The sequence below is a fragment of the Jaculus jaculus genome, chromosome 1 (assembly GCF_020740685.1).
Source record: "Jaculus jaculus isolate mJacJac1 chromosome 1, mJacJac1.mat.Y.cur, whole genome shotgun sequence".
Classification (NCBI taxonomy): domain Eukaryota; kingdom Metazoa; phylum Chordata; class Mammalia; order Rodentia; family Dipodidae; genus Jaculus; species Jaculus jaculus.
The window spans coordinates 107,189,233-107,204,735 of record NC_059102.1 but is presented as its reverse complement, the minus strand read 5'-3'; the positions used below and the strand labels follow the sequence as shown (position 1 = coordinate 107,204,735).

Genomic DNA, 15,503 nt, shown 5'->3' with positions numbered 1-15,503 from the left:
ATTCATGGGGCTATGGCACTGGCCCACACCTCTTTCAGAACTCTTCACTCCCATATGCAGCTGCCTCTCCAGCATTACAGAGGTAACATGTACAGAAATGGGCTCCTGGTCACCTCTAACCTTGCTCCTTCTCCATCTCCCATGTCTCCTTCAACAGTATCCCCTTATCTTTGTTCTTCTTTTCTTTTCTTTTTTTTTTTTTTTTGAGACTAGTTCTTGTGTAGCCTATGTTAGTTAGCCTTAAACTCCTTATGATGTAGCCAAGGATGACTTTGAACTCATGGCCTTTTGACATCAACCACCCAAGTGTTGGGATGACAAGCGTTCACCACCACACTTGGTTTATGAGGTGCTGAGGATCAAACCCCAGAGCTTTGTGCATGCTGGCAATCCCTCTACCGACTGAGCTACGACTCTGATTTCTTCTTTAGCCTTAGACCAGCATTGGCTGAAGTTCTTCAGAATACTGCCAGAGTTCTTGCATTTCCCCATGCTCCATGGCCAACTCCTTGCAGCCCCTTGCTTGTCTCCCGCTTCTTTCTGATCTTCTATGAAGTAACATCACTGTATAGCACTCTTCCTTCCCCAGGGTGCTTAGGATGAAACGAGACTCCCCCCTTGGCCCTCATGCCTCGGGTAGCTGGACTCTGCCTTATTCTCCTTTCATCCTGATCTGCTCTGCCCTGCCCCCCCCCCCCCACACACACACACCAGTGCTCAGGCCAGTCTCACTGATAGACAGTCCGGGCATTTTCCTATCCCAGGATCTTCACATTTGCTGTTTGCTCTGCAGAAAGACGTTCTTTTTGGCTTCTCACTAGGCCGGCTCCTTTTGGTCATACAGGTTCACAAGCCAAGTGTCCTCTCTGCCAGGGCCATTCATTCTAAAGTAGACACCCTGGCATTCTTGTGGAACTCTTGTTCTTATCTGGAATGCTTTCCTGTGTCTCTTTGTTGAGTCTCCCCCTCCCTGTTGGCCCAGTGAGGTCAAGGATGTTGTGAGTGGCTATAGGGTGGGATGAATGGCAGTGGCTGAGTCTCGCTGGTCCTGGTTCTGACCTGCCTGGCCAGCCCCACAGGGTCCAGCACATCCCAGGGTAGCCACCTGCTCAGACCCAATAGTAGTTGGCCCCATGCCCACAGGACCACCCAAGCCAACCTGTCTTTCTATAGCCTCTTGCTGACAGACTGTCAGCTGGCGGCCTGGCTCCCGACCTGGTGCCCTTTGCCCCTCGGTCCTTTGATCCTCCACCCGAGGCCCCTCCTCCTCTCCCTGTCTTGGAGTAGGTGGGAAAGGCACTGGCAGCTTATCCTGTTTACCATCAGGGCTTACCCATAGCCAGGCCCCAGCAGGTCTTTCTCTGGCTGCCCTCTAGCTGAGAGGAGCTGCGTCTGCCGCTGTGCTCTGGAAGGCCCGGCAGCAGGCAGCTCTTCCCTGGAGATCCCTTTCTGGCTGTCCCTGAGGACCTGCAAGTTGTGTTCCTAATAAAACACTTTTGTAGGCTCCCTGGCAGTGTGTCACAGAGGCCAGCTCTCATGAGGACGGTCTCACTAGATCTGTTACTACTTATTTCTGACTGTCTCACTTTCTCTCCACGATAGCCATGTGTCCTCTCTAAGGCATACCTCTAAGGCTCTGGAAGTATGTTCTCACAACAGTAGCCTGTGCACCTTTCAGTCTGTTTCTGTGGAGCAGTAGAAAGAAAGGTAGATCTGCGTCCACAGCTCCCCTGCCCCTGCCGTCCCCTCTCTACATGGCATGGGGTTCCTCCCCAAAGACCCACTTCTACAGCTGCCTCTGCACTCATTGCGTACCCATTGTGCGAGGCACTCGGCACTCTCTCTCCAGCCTTCATTTCTGCGGTTGCTGCTGCCAGCGTGGGGGGCAGGGGCCACTGCCATGCCAGTGGCAGGAAGCACACAGTGACCAGCATAGAGTCAGGCACAGAGTTCTCAGAGCCACTGTATCCAGGGCACTCATCGGAGACGTGTCCCTGTCAGCTGGAATCAGACTGAACAGCCCGAGGACTATAGGAGCCAGGAGCGTCCTCCAGGGGATCTGCTAGCCATCGTCCTGTGGGTGGCTGCCATCTGCATGCGCTCACCTCATGCAAGCTCTGTACAGTGTTTGCTGTGGGCCATTCCGTTTACCCCCATTTTCCAAGAAGGCTTACCTAAACCTGGTAGAGAGCCAAGTTCAGCCAGGGTCTGTGGCCAGCCCTCTGTGGGTAGGATGTGCCACAACCATTTACCTGCCCCAGGTCCTGCTTCCCCCGGCTCTGTGTCTTAACACTACACAGCTCTCCCAGGCCCTAGCAGAAACACAGAAGGTCTTGGGGAACCTTCTTCCAGGCAGTGAAGGCCTTTATCATCCCTCTGAGACTGCACCTCCTGCTTTCCCAGTCATGAAAGACAGTGCTGTTTCTATTCCACCCTGTGGCCTGTGCCTCTGCCTTCTTCTTTGATGAGCACAGTGTCCAGGAGCAGGATGCCAGGATTCTCACGTGCCAGCCAGTGCCAACTCCATCGAGCAGAAGCATGTTTTAGTTATCCCTGTGCTGAGTAGAGAAGCTTCTCTTTGCCTCCCCTGGGTCTTGGAGTCAGTGGCATCCTGTCAGCACACTGGGCTTCCATGTAGTTCCAAGAAACACTCTGGCCCACCACAGGACCCCTCGGGCTACACTGCCTGTCTTTGTTTTCCCACCCCTACCCCTGCTGCCTTTTACTGGTCACGCTGGCTCCTTCTGGCACCCTGTCCAGATGTCTTTCTCAGGCCTATGAGCTGGTTGTGCTGCCCTCTGCCACAGTAGCTCCTTCCAGCCGCTGTCCTTTGTGGCTTCCTTGCTCCTCACCTGCAGGTCTGTACTGAGGTGTACGTAGCCCGGCCTCACCTCATCATGGCCCCGTCACTACAGGGCACGCTATTTTGGCCACTGACTGTGTGGTGTTGGACTCTGTGCATGGAGCATGACAGAAGATTCTAGGTTTCTTTCACTCTTCTCTCTCAGGCACTGGTGTGCGGCAGGCACTCACTCAGAAAGCAGCCACTGAACAAAAAGACAAATGACACCTGCCCTGTCACAGGAGGCTAGAGCCAGCAGCTGCCCTGTAAGGGCACTGGGGCTTGCCAGTGGGGTGTCTGGCTGGGAAGCCCTGCCCCTGCTCAGCTCTGACCAGTATTCTGACCTCTCACCAGATGGTATCATGGAGCTATCACCAGAGGAGACGCTGAGAACCTGCTGAGACTCTGCAAGGAGTGTAGCTACCTTGTCCGGAACAGCCAGACCAGTAAACATGACTACTCCCTCTCCCTGAAGTGAGTACCTTGCGCCCCCGACCAGCCTGCTACCCAGCATAGTGTGCTTGCCTCTGCTCTATAGCAGAAAGGCCACAGTACCTCTGGGAATCTTGCCTGTGCGCATTATTTCCAGCTGTGGTTTTTTAATTCAATATTGCTCTCTAAGGACACAGAGGAGTTGTTTTAGTGGCCACTGCTGCCTTCTCAGGGAGAAAAGGCCTTCTTCACAAATGTATAGTCACTAGACAGAAACTGCTGTCCTATGTGCAGCGAGCCCAGGCCTGTACCGGGCTCCTGGTACATCTAACCCATCTTAAACTTCACTACACTCCTTTGTTGAGGAATATATTGTTCCTGCGCTGCACGGTAGGAAACTGAGGCTCATAGAGGGCATAGAGCTGGTATGGGCGGCTAGGGAGCATCCCTATGGCCATATTGGTGCCCTGTGGCTACTATGAGGACCCTTTCCTATGCTTGGTCATGTGAGCAGGTCTGCTCTTCCTGTGCCTCTCAGAGCCTGGAGGAACACTGAAAAGCTAGGAAGAATCACTCTGCTATGTCACTGTGGTTGCTTCGTAGACTAGGTCTTTGTGCCCCGTGAAGCTGATGTCATTCAAAATAAGCAGATTCAGAAGTAAAAGGGGGATTTGGTTGAGTACTCCCAACATTCAGTGCTATTGCCAGATGGGATCCAAGGGGTCTTCTAAAACCTATTTCATAGACAGGAAAATTGAGGCCAGAGGAAGGAGGGATTGGTCAAGGACACAGAAATCCAGTGACATAATTGGGTTATAAACTCAGGTCCTACAGCCAGACCACTGAGGAACAGTAAAGCCCTCTGCCTGGCTTCCCGTCGGCTCCAGTTGTCACCATAGGCATGTGGTAGAAAGCAGGTTTGCAGGCACCTTAGTCAGAAGGACTTGCACCCATGCTAGCAAGATAGTCTCAGTGCAGCCAGGGAAGGGGGGCTTGGTTTGTCCTTTGCTGAAGACCGGCCTCACCTGATGTGCTGGGCTGTACCCTGAGAGGGCATTGACACAGTGTTAAACATGGAACAGGGCAGTAGATAGAAGCGGAGAAGGGTAGAGGCTCTGGGAGCAGAGAAAGTAGATGTGGCCAGGAGACACCAGCCAATCTAACTCTGAAAAAAGGTAAGGTTTCTAACAAGTGACCAAAAATTCCAACTTGGGCTAGGACTATAGCTCAGTTGGTAGTGTGCTTACCTAACACGCACAAAGCTGGGTTCAGTTCCTAGCACTACATAAACCAGGAGTTTGAGGCCAGGCTTGACTAAGTGCAAGGCCATCCTGGGCTCCATGAGACCCTGTCTCAAAAGAAAGTTGGAAGCTTGGCATGGTGGTTCACACCTTTAATCCCAGGATTCAGGAGGCAGAGGTAGGAGGACCACTATGAGTTCAAGGCGAGTCTGAGACTACATAGTGAATTCCAGGTCAGCCTGGGCAAGAGTGAGACCCTACCTCAGGGGAAGGGGAAAAAAAGGTTGGGCATAATGGCATGTGCCTTTAATCCCAGCACTCAGGATTGCCCTGAGTTCAAGGCCAGCCTGGGGCTACAGAGTGAGTTTCAGGTCATCCTGAGCTTTAAAAAAAAAAAAAAAAAGTGAGGTCACTAAATCTGCTTCAAGGGAGTAAACATCTCATCGCTGAGGGGTTGGGGGGGGTTTAACTAGTAACTGGAGTACCCGCTGACAGGAAGATGTCACCACTCTACCAACTGAGAGCATACTGAGGGCACAGAAAATAGGCACGTCGCTTTGGTCCAAGTTGTTAGTGGCTGCATGCTTCATTGTTGGCCAACAGCCCTGGTGGCTTAAAGAGTTGGTTACAATAGTGAAGGAAAATTTGGTTGTGCTAAACAGCAGCTGGGCTGGAGGCAGCCAGAATCAGAGAAGCCATAATTGGGTGAGGAGACAGTGGAGGGAGCGCACACGGCTGGCTGCCCACCCCTGCTCCCTGCCACCCTGGCAGAGGTAGCCTTGCAAACAAGGGAATGGCACTGTTCTGAGCACAAGAGATGAGGGAAAGGGAAACAGTGACATCAGCTGGGAGACTCCCTGTCCCGTGGCCAGCCTTCCCTGCAGACCCAGATGGCCTGCTGCCGGCCGGGTCACTGTCAGTGCTGGCTGTCACTCTCTGGGATCCTCGGGGAAATCATTCCTCCTAGTATCCCTGTCATCTGGGACTAGCCCAAAGGGACTCCAGCACTATTCTCCCTGCAGAGAGCATCCTGCTAAGTACTGAGACATGCCAGGGCTGAGGCACCAAAGGGGTGCCTAAGTATACTAGAACCATGTGCTAAAGAGTGACCCCAGTAAATCCTGCATTATCCATTCCTCAGTTTTCTGTTCAATGCCCCCTGTTAGCAAGTGCTAGCTTACAGATGAGTCCCTGCTGTGGGCCGTTCTCTAAATTGGGACCCCAGGGGTAAGGACAGCACCTTGGCTCAACTCCCATGGCAATAGGCTTGTCATTCAGGTGGCTCTGCTGCTGTGGTACAATGGGAACCCAGTTTCCTCCCTGGCCTGTGGCCTTCACAATACCTCTGTCCTCGCCTATGCACTATAGTGGCGACCTGCTCCCAAGCAACAGTCATATGTGAAAAGTCACTGTGGGCACTTCTCTTACTGTCCACGGATCCCTATGTGTGGACTCAGCCCCACTTTGCTCTTAGTACGCCCCGGCTGGATCAGCCGCACCTCCTGAGAGCCCTGGGGAGAAGCACAGCAGTGGCAGCCAGGATCTTGGATAAGAATACTGTGTCCAGGGTCTGGTTTGCTGTGCCTGTCTTGTTTGATCTAATCACCAGGACTATTGTATGGGTGACTGTTCTCCACCCCAGGGAGCTGGGAACGGAGGGGTTAGTTTTGCGTGTTGGTCTAGAACCAATAGATCACCACTCCCCATTGGCCAGGGGGTGGTCTCACCTCAGCCACCTGCCCTTGAAGAGAGAAAGCGTGGGGGAAGTGCCTCCCAGAGTGTCACTGTCCCATGACCAGTCCAGCTCCCAACCAGGTAACAATACGCTGGCATTAATCACCTCACCCACGAGCAGAGCTCTGATAGCCTGGGCCCTGGCTGCTTGAGACATGTTCCACCTTTGCTGGCTGTGTGAGGTATGTGGTTTCTCGCTTGGGTCTGCCCTACAGAGACCAGGTTGGGAAGGAAGGCTGGTAGCCCCACACTTGGTGCTATCAGGAGCCAGTGCAAACTGACATTGGAATTCCAGCTATTTTGGTTCTCAGCCTCTGGCCATTTTCATGCAGGCCTTGGATCCTGCCATGAGACAGTTCTGGGGGTGGGAGGAAGCAGTTGGGGGCACTTAGCCCTAGAGGACAGGGCCTTCCACCTGCTCAGTCCTTTGCTTAGAAGATCTTTCGTAGAGCCCTCTGTACCTGGCACTAGGCAGTGTAGAGAAAGAGCCGAGACAGGCAGCCAGTCCTGGCAGCAAGAGCTCACAGCTGGACATTTGCTGCATGCAGGTCTGTCCAGAGGTCCTTGGATGCCCTCATTTGGCCTGCAGGTGAGTAGTCCATGCCACAGAAGGCCTTAAAAGAAGGACGTGTTCCCTTGGCAGGAGTTGTTAGAAGGGAGTCTCAGTGGTGGACACAGCAAGCTGTGGAGGTACAGAACAGCCCAGAGGATCTTGCCACGCCCTCAATGACAAGGCCACTAACCATCAGGTCTTTCAGCCTCACCCACCCCTACCTCCACCTCCACCTCGCCCCTCACCCCGCCTATCAGCAGGCAGTGCGTTGCAGAGACCTACAGCTTGCATGTTTGCACGAGGGTGGTCTCATTCAGAGGACTGGGCAGGTCCCCAGATTTACTCATCTGAGAGCAGAGGCATAAATGACTTGCCAAAGATCTCTAGCAGAGCTGAGGCTGGAGCAAAGGCTGTGGGACTTGCCAACACCCCAGCAGGTCTTCAGGCGTCAGCCATGGAAGTGACCTTAGAAGCTTGCTTAAGTGAGGAAACTAAGCTGCAAAGAGGATTCACGGGCCCAACACTGCCCAGGTATTTCCCTTTGCCAGCATCCACTCAGCTGCTGAAGGGCACATAGGGTATCCAGCTCCATAACTCTCCCACTCATTCTTACTTGATCTGGAAGCTTACTGATCCTGGAGCTTGAACTCTAATGAGGATGTAGTCTCTGCTCCTTTAGGGGACTGAGGTTTCAGACACACATGGCCATGCCCAGATTTTTGTGGGTCCTGGGAATCAAACTTATGCTTCTTTAGGCATCCTCAGGCTCTCATGCTTATACAGGAAGTACTCTTAACCGCTGAGCCATCTCTACAGCCCCCAGGTGGCACTTTGGACTATGCTGACAATAGAGGTGATGGTTGTTGCTACTGTGGGAACCAGACACACCCCTGGAATCTAATCATACTGATCCTCCCATGGCCCCTTACCCCACCCACTCTACCCCCATGCTCATAGAGACCCAAGTCAGTAACTGTACCCACCCATTGCATCTCAGACATGGCCCTCCCATGGCAGACACCCCAGCTTCTTTTTTTCCGCCACCAGTCGCCACCCCCCCCCGACACCCCAGCTTTGAAGCCAGTTTCAGAGGTCCTATAAGTCACTTTTGATAGGCCCCAGTCCCTTCTGCCTACAAAGCTCCCTCTTGCCACTTCTAGCCTGACTAGACAGACACAAGCTGGCCTCTGGATGCACGCCCTTCAGCCCTAGGAGCAAAGGGTTGAACCTGTAGAAATTGGCAAAAAAAAAAAAAAAAAAAAAAAAATACCAGGAACTCTCCTGTTCCTGGGAAAGCAGGCCATGGGGAAGGGATGAAAAGGCATGAGAAATCTCATTAAAAGTGTTCTCCAGGCAGTTTGGATTGTGAAGGGCTCTTCACAGGTTCTAATTTTGTGAGTTTTTAACAGCAGAATCTGGACAAGATGAGGAGAACATGACCTTCAAAGACAGCAGAATTTGTATCTGGAGGCCCTGTGAGTCTTCCTGGGCTGCAGAGGGTCCAGGAGGGAAGGAGGGCCCCAGTCCCAGTGAGGAAAGTCCCCTTACAATCTCCCACAAACAGGACGACATCCTTGCAAACATAAGAAGCATCTGGCCAGTTTCCATCGCGCCCCCACTGCAGCTTGAGTATTCAAGGGCCTTCCTCAGCCCTCTAAGTTTGCCCCCTCTGGAAGTTATTGTGAACTCTGTTGTGAGCAGTAGCCCACAGCCTGCATGACAGGGAAGACACCTGGGACCCACGTTGAAAGTGTTGGGGTCTGCTGGGGTGGGAAGTACTCTAGGCTGGGCATGAGTGAAGGGACCAGAGAGATACAGGACTGCAGCGAGCCTTAGATGGTAGATAGTGGGCGAGGGTTAGAATGGGTACAGTGGCACGGTGCATAGAGCTGCGCACAGTGCATAAGAACATGCCCAAGAGAGGTGTGGCCCCAATCACCTAGCCGAGGGATGGGGCTTTATCCCGTGGGGCCGCAAGGCGTCCCTTGAAGGCTGTGAGCAGAGAGTGGTGACGGTGTCTGAGTTGCATTCTGAACTCAGACATGGCCCTCCCATGGCAGACACCCCAGCTTCTTTTTTTCCGCCGCCAGTCGCCACCCCCCCCCGACACCCCAGCTTTGAAGCCAGTTTCAGAGGTCCTATAAGTCACTTTTGATAGGCCCCAGTCCCTTCTGCCTACAAAGCTCATGTTCTCCTCATCTTGTTCAGATTCTGAACTAGGGGCACTATGAGTTTTGTCACAGTGGAGGACCACAGCTTCTGCCTCCCTGTGTTCCACACGCTACCCCCATTAGTCTACTCAGCCAGCATGCTGGCAGAGGGCCTGTTGTGAGAGTGCTAGAGGTAGGCAGCATGGAGCGGGCATCCTGGGGTAGAAGCCCTTCCCCACACGTAGAGCGAAAACCCCAAGCTGTGAAGTCTGTACTTCTGATACCATCTTTCACCAGCTGATCCTTGCCTGGACACGAGGCCTGTGGGTAAGAAGTAAGCTGGGCAGGTGAGGGCTACCATGTTGACACACAGCAGGGACTCAGAATGTGCCTAGCTCAGCTCCCCCTCGCTTTTCCAGTGCCTTTTAAAACTGCCCTGGAAGCAGCAGTATTATATCCCTATCGGTGTCTTTCATGGGGTCTGGGAGTATAGCTCAGTATAGTGCTTGTATAGCTCTGGATCCAATCCCACATTGCAAACATAAATAATATAAAATGAGGGTCTGTGGTTTGGTCCATATACCTGCTTCCAGCTTAAGGGCTTTGTAATGAGGCCACTCTCCCATCCATCCTCTGGGCTTAGGCGTGGGGCAAGGCAGTCTATGAAGAACGTGCCTCTAGCTCCTCGGATGGCTCAGTGACCTCCCTTTGCGTCTGCTTGGAGCAGCAGGTTGTGTTGTCTGTGGGCATCCAGTCTCCACTCAGCAAATGCCTCTGGGGCTTCAGGGGAGGGTGTCATGGGCCGGGAAGAGCTGAGGGGATGCATTTCAGTCAGGGATGTTGTTCTTTCTTCTCTCCCTTCATTGATTTATACAGCAAAGGAGTTTTCAAACAGTAGCCATGTGTCTGGGTCTAGGCAGGCAAGAGAGTGATTAATCTTAGTTTGTTGCTGCTGACAGCCAGGAGCAAGAAATAATAAAGGTTTGTAGGGTGGGAAAGTGGGGTGGGGGTGAGGAGAAAGTGTGCCCTGCATCCAGCAGCAAGGACGGGGAACATAGACTTCATTTCCTCTGCGGGGTCAACATCTGAGGCTCCAGGGCTGGGCTTGTAGTTCAGCAATAGAGAGTTTGCCTAGCATGCGGGAAGCTCTGGGATCCATCCTCAGGACTTCCAAACACAAGCGAGAAGAGCCAGTCGAGCCTCCAGATGCTTAGCTCCCAACATAATGGCCTGTTCCCATGCAGGAGCCCCTGGGGCTGCCCCTCTGGGCCGGCAGAGTTCCTCACACTGCCCCCAGAGGGACTACTGTCCTCTATTCCCCTGGTTCCCAACAGACTCCTGGCATAATGAACCCCGTTAAGGACAAGCCTTCAAGAAAAACCATGTACGGGCAGCTGGAGCAGTTGCCTCTTGCCTCCGAGCCCCCACAGGCGCTGATCTGGCTGTGTGGCCCGGGCTCTGGGCTCCTGGGCCCCAGATGAGTGTAAAGCTGAGGCGCTGAGAAGTGCTGCAGCGTTGGTCCCGGGGTGGGGCTCCGATTCCATCCCCAAGGAAGGAGGAAGACAAGCAGTTGAGGGCAGCAGCCTGGAAGGGGAGGAGGGACCTGCTTCTATTGCTCAGCCTCCAGTGCATCATCACCAGCTCCTTCCTTCTCCCCCTAGAATGGAGGTGCAGGCTCAGGCCCTGGCTCTGGACCAGCCTGGCTCAGAGTTCTTGAATCTAGCTTCCCAAGTGCTCACATCTCTGGCCATATCACTCTCCTTACAGTTGTGGCATTTGAGAGTGCATGTGGCTACACTAGAGCAAATCCTTCATTTCCACAGCTGAGAACTTGAGTCTTAACAGATCTAGGGGTCCTGTTTCCCAATGGCATTGGAGTGGACGGTGGGGCAGGCCTCCTTTCTCAGTACACTGAGGATTTTCCTGTCTTTAGGCTGATGGAGCTAAAATTAACTTTCTGTTCAATTAGTGTGTTTCATATTTTCTCCTAGGAGGTTAAAGGAATTTGTATAGGTTGGAGTTGCAACTTTTAGGCAAAAGAACTCTTCAGCTGCTCTTCAAGGGAGCAAGGGGTAAACAGTAGTTTTGGAATGTGTCGATGCCCAGCAGATGAAAAGATACATTGGTAAGGGTTTGATTTAGAAGGATTGGATTTAGAAAATACACCTGCTAGACAGTTCCTACCCTCAACATTCAGTCAGCCCCCTCCAAGACCCATGCAAAGCATTTTGGGAGTAGGGAGGTGGATAGTATGTGAAAGTTCTGGCTGGCTCTTAGGGTTTAACGCCTGCCTCATTTGTTGACTAGATGGGGCTTCCAGATCAGCCTTACCCCTTGAGTGTCCCTCTTTCTTTGGGAGGAGTTTTAACAAACCCCAAAAGGAGTTCTCTGCCTGTCCTCAGGTTAATCTCCAGCAAAGTATGTAGGGACACATCTTGCCCCATCAACAACTCTGACTGATGAAACGCCTCACAGAGAGTGGTACCTTCAGGAACACCAGTAGAGAATGGACAGTGCCATTCTGCCTCTGTAATGCTTATGACGAGGAGGGCAAGAATTCTTGCCTTCATCCTTGAGAGATACAAAAACCAGCCTTTATGTTACATCACAGCTTGTGAGTGAAGGGTTGGGATTTTTTTTTTAACTTTTTTATTTATTTGAGATAGAGCAAATGGGCACACCGGGGCTTTCAGCCACTACAAACAAACTCCACATACATGTGCCACCTTGTGCATCTGGCTTACGTGGGTCCTAGGGAATCAAACTAGGTCCTTTGACTGCAGGCAAATGCCTTAGCTGCTAAGCCATCTCTCTAGCACAAGGGTTGGGATTTTTAAAAATAATTCTTTCTCATTTGTTTATTTGCAAGCAGACAGAAAGAACGAGAATGGGCATGCCAGGGCCTTTAGTTTCTACAAACTCTAGATGCATGCACCACTTTGTGCATCTGGCCTTATTTTTTTACATGAGTACTGGGGAATTGAATCCTGTCTGTCAAGCTTTGCAAGCAAGTGCCTTTAATCACTGAGACACCTCTCCAGCCCAAGGGTTTAGATTTCAGTGTAGCCTGATATGTTCTTCTTGCTCTTTGAGCAGAAACCTCAGAGGGCCTCAGGAACCTATACAAGTCCACATAGCCAGAAGAGGGCAAGGTGAATCCTCCTGATACTGGACCCTGTTCTCTTCTGGCTCCTGTCAGCATTTACTCCATCTCATTGTGGAAGTCCTGTCTCCACTCAGGTGCTGCACTGAAGCTGGAGGCATCTGAGTGGCAGAGAGAAGCTGAGGTCACTGACAGCCTTTGTAGCCCGTAGCTGTGTGCTGGGTCAGGAGTGCAGGGCCAGCTGCTCAGGGGTCTGCTGCACCAGCTCAAGGAAGACAAGGACAAGCAATCCACAGGCAGAAGAACGAGGTGTTAAGAACCAAGGTGTTAAGAACCGCGTTCATGTTCGTTCGTGAGTAGCAGGGTAGTGGTGATACCACTGGCTACACATGGACCAGGAATGGTTGCCTTTTAAAGAGCCAGGACAACAATTTGCAAGATTTGGCTCTCCACTTCCCACCACTTTGCCAGCACTGGAGGCAAGAGGTGCCACATGCACTCTGCCAGCTCATGCCACACGTGCCTTGTGGTGCACCCCCCCCCCAGCCTGCTCTGTCCTTCCCTGCCAGTCACACAGCACTGCTCTTTGTTTCCAAGAGCTCTCAGTCCCCTCCTAGATCCTGAGCCACCCGGATTATATTCCCAGTTTCTAATTATCTCCTACCACCCTGCATTTCTCTGCCTGTGAGTCGGCCACCAGGGGAGGCCTTCCAACTGCCCGTCCATTGCTAGAAAGCCTTGAGCCCTGGACACTTCCCTCTGGCTATGTAGGCTGATCTCTCCGAACCAGAAAAACATCTTTCTAATCACATATGTCAAAATCTTGTTAATCTGACTTAACAGAATTTTTGCCAGAGCCATCTAGGACTGAGTTAGTCAAGGACTTGGGGTAGGTCATATAGGATGTTATATAGCCCATTAGAACAGTTACGGGCCACATGTCTGCATAAGAATGATGTAACTGGAAGAATGTGGATGAGAACTCAGCTTACAAGTCACTTCCCATTTCTGAGCCTCTTTGGCCTGGTGTAAGGACATGGGACTTGATGAAACGCAGTGCTCCTGTAAAGCTTTTTGCCAACCTCAGAAAGGCACATTGGTTCAGAGTTGGCTTTATTTCTCCTACAGCTGGGTAGACAACTCCCAAGTCCCCAGAGAAACCCCATCAGCTTCCACTAGAGACATTTAGTGATCTCAAAGCAACCAGCTTCATACAGTAAAATCTCAGATCAAACACAAGGCCTAACTGACCCCAGACTGCCCGGCAGTGACAGCCAGGAAGTCATCTGGGTCAAGAGCCATGGTGAGTTGCTGGCAGAACCACATGTCCCACCGCCAGCCCCAGGCAAGGTTATGACCCTTCTGAGCCCCATAAGCACTGTTTTTCTTTTCCCCGTTTCCCCATAAATGTTCTCGGTATTTGAGGCAGATTTATAAAATCAGATGTTGAATTTTACAGCCCTCCCATATAGCTTAAATGCTAAAGCTTTAAAGTGTATGTGTGTGCACGCACATGCATGTGTGTGTCTGGGCTCACTCACACGCATGCACGCCTTGTCCCTTTATCTGCCAACAGCTCAGTTCAGGGTAGCTTCCCAGTGAACGGCTTTCCTCCTCCCAGTCCTGCCTGAGTAGATTTTTGCCACATTTAATAATGTTTCTGCTTTTTTCTTTGTTTCTTTCTAAGATTACTTCACCCAAGAGGAATATCAGAAACAATTGAGTTTGGCAAAGCTACTTTATTAGAAATGATTTAAATAGACTACCCCCACCCCTGCTAGTTTCCTTTTGAAAAGCCACATGCAACCAGTGGCCCCCTGATGCGGGCCCAGCCAATACTCTGATGACAGGGCTTCAGACAAGCAGCCCAAAAGCCTGTGTGACAGGACGATCTTAGGAGGCTTCTTAGAAGCAGTAGCATTTGAACAGGACCTCATAAGTCAAGTGGAATTTGTATTAGTTAGTTTACCTTTGTGTTGCTGTGACCACAATACATGAGAGAAACCACCTGAGTAATGACTTGTTTACAAGATGCCTGGTTTCAGTGCGTGATAGCAGGGAAGTCATAGGGAGCTCTGTTCAAGCAGGAGTGTGGCGGGGCTGTGCACATCACCACAGGCCCCGGAGCAGAGAGCAAGGCCTGCTCCCAGTGACCTGCTTCCACCAGCTAAGCCCCACCTCCAGAAGTTCCACCCCCCCCCCAAATAGAGGCACCAGCTGGGGAACAAGTGTTCAAAACAGGAGCCTGTGGGGGACATTCCAGATTCAAATCATAACAGCATTGAAAGGAAAAATCTAAGGACATTGTTCATTGCAGAAGCCACAGTAAGGCGTGTCCACGTGCCTTCACCTGGACTGTTGTGAAATGTCATCCAGTTTTAGTTCTGGGTTTAAAATTGGGCTGAGGGCTGGAGAGGTGACTTAGTGGTTAAGCGCTTGCCTGTGAAGCCTAAGGACCCCGGTTCGAGGCTCGGTTCCCTAGGTCTCATGTTAGCCAGATGCACAAGGGGGTGCACGCGTCTGGAGTTCGTTTGCAGAGGCTGGAAGCCCTGGCGCGCCCATTCTCTCTCTCTCCCTCTATCTGTCTTTCTCTCTGTGTCTCTTGCTCTCAAATAAATAAATTAATTAATTAAAATTGGGCTGAGTAGATCTAGAGACCTGCTTTCTAAACCTTCCTTCTGACAGTTAAGGATGTTCAGCCTCTTAAGTTTTGGTCTGAAATGATTTGGCTGTAGTAGTTACCTACCATGTGTGGCTGAGGGTCTCCTTGGGAATGTCTTAGTGTCTCCCTACCACCAGAGGACATAGTGGGTACACAGCAAACATTTGGAGATTTTGTGGGGAAGAATATCACAACATCCAGAAATCCAGCCTGTACATTCTACCTTATTATAATTTGCAACTCCTGTGAGCAGTAAAATGCTGATTTTAGTGTTTTGTTTAGTTTTTGGTTTTTCAAGGTAGGGTCTTGCTCTAGCCAAGGCTGGCCTCGAACTCACAGCTATCCTCCTACCTCAGCCTCCCTAGTGTTGGGATTAAAGGCATGCACCACCAGGGCCTCTATCCACTGCAAATGAACTCCAGACACATGCACTAGCATGTACATCTGGCGTACGTGGATTCTGGGGAATTAAACTTGGGTACTTAGGTTTGGTAGGCAAGTGTCTTAACCACTAAGTCATATCTCCAGCCTGAAACTCTTAATTTTGGTGTTTCAAGGTAGGGTCTCACTCTTGCCCAGGCTGACCTGGAATTCACTGTGTATTCTCAGGGTGGCCTCGAACTCATGACAGTCCTCCTACCTCTGCCTCCCGATGCCGGGATTAAAGGTGTGCTCCGCCACACCCAGTTTGAAACTCCTTCTTTTTTTTTTTTTTTTTTAAATTTATTTATTTGAGAGCGACAGACACAGACAGAAAGACAGATAGAGGGAGAGAGAGAGAATGGG

The 15,503-nt window shown here is 51.4% G+C and overlaps 1 protein-coding gene across 1 annotated transcript in view; it reads left to right on the top strand.

The window, feature by feature from the left end:
- Positions 1 to 15,503, top strand: part of Shb (SH2 domain containing adaptor protein B) — a 134,641-nt gene that overhangs the window by 106,202 nt on the left and 12,936 nt on the right. Inside the window, exon 5 of the mRNA XM_004658308.3 lies at positions 3,197 to 3,316. Coding sequence (XP_004658365.2) covers positions 3,197 to 3,316 — 120 coding nt within the window. The remainder of the gene's footprint in view (positions 1 to 3,196; positions 3,317 to 15,503) is intronic.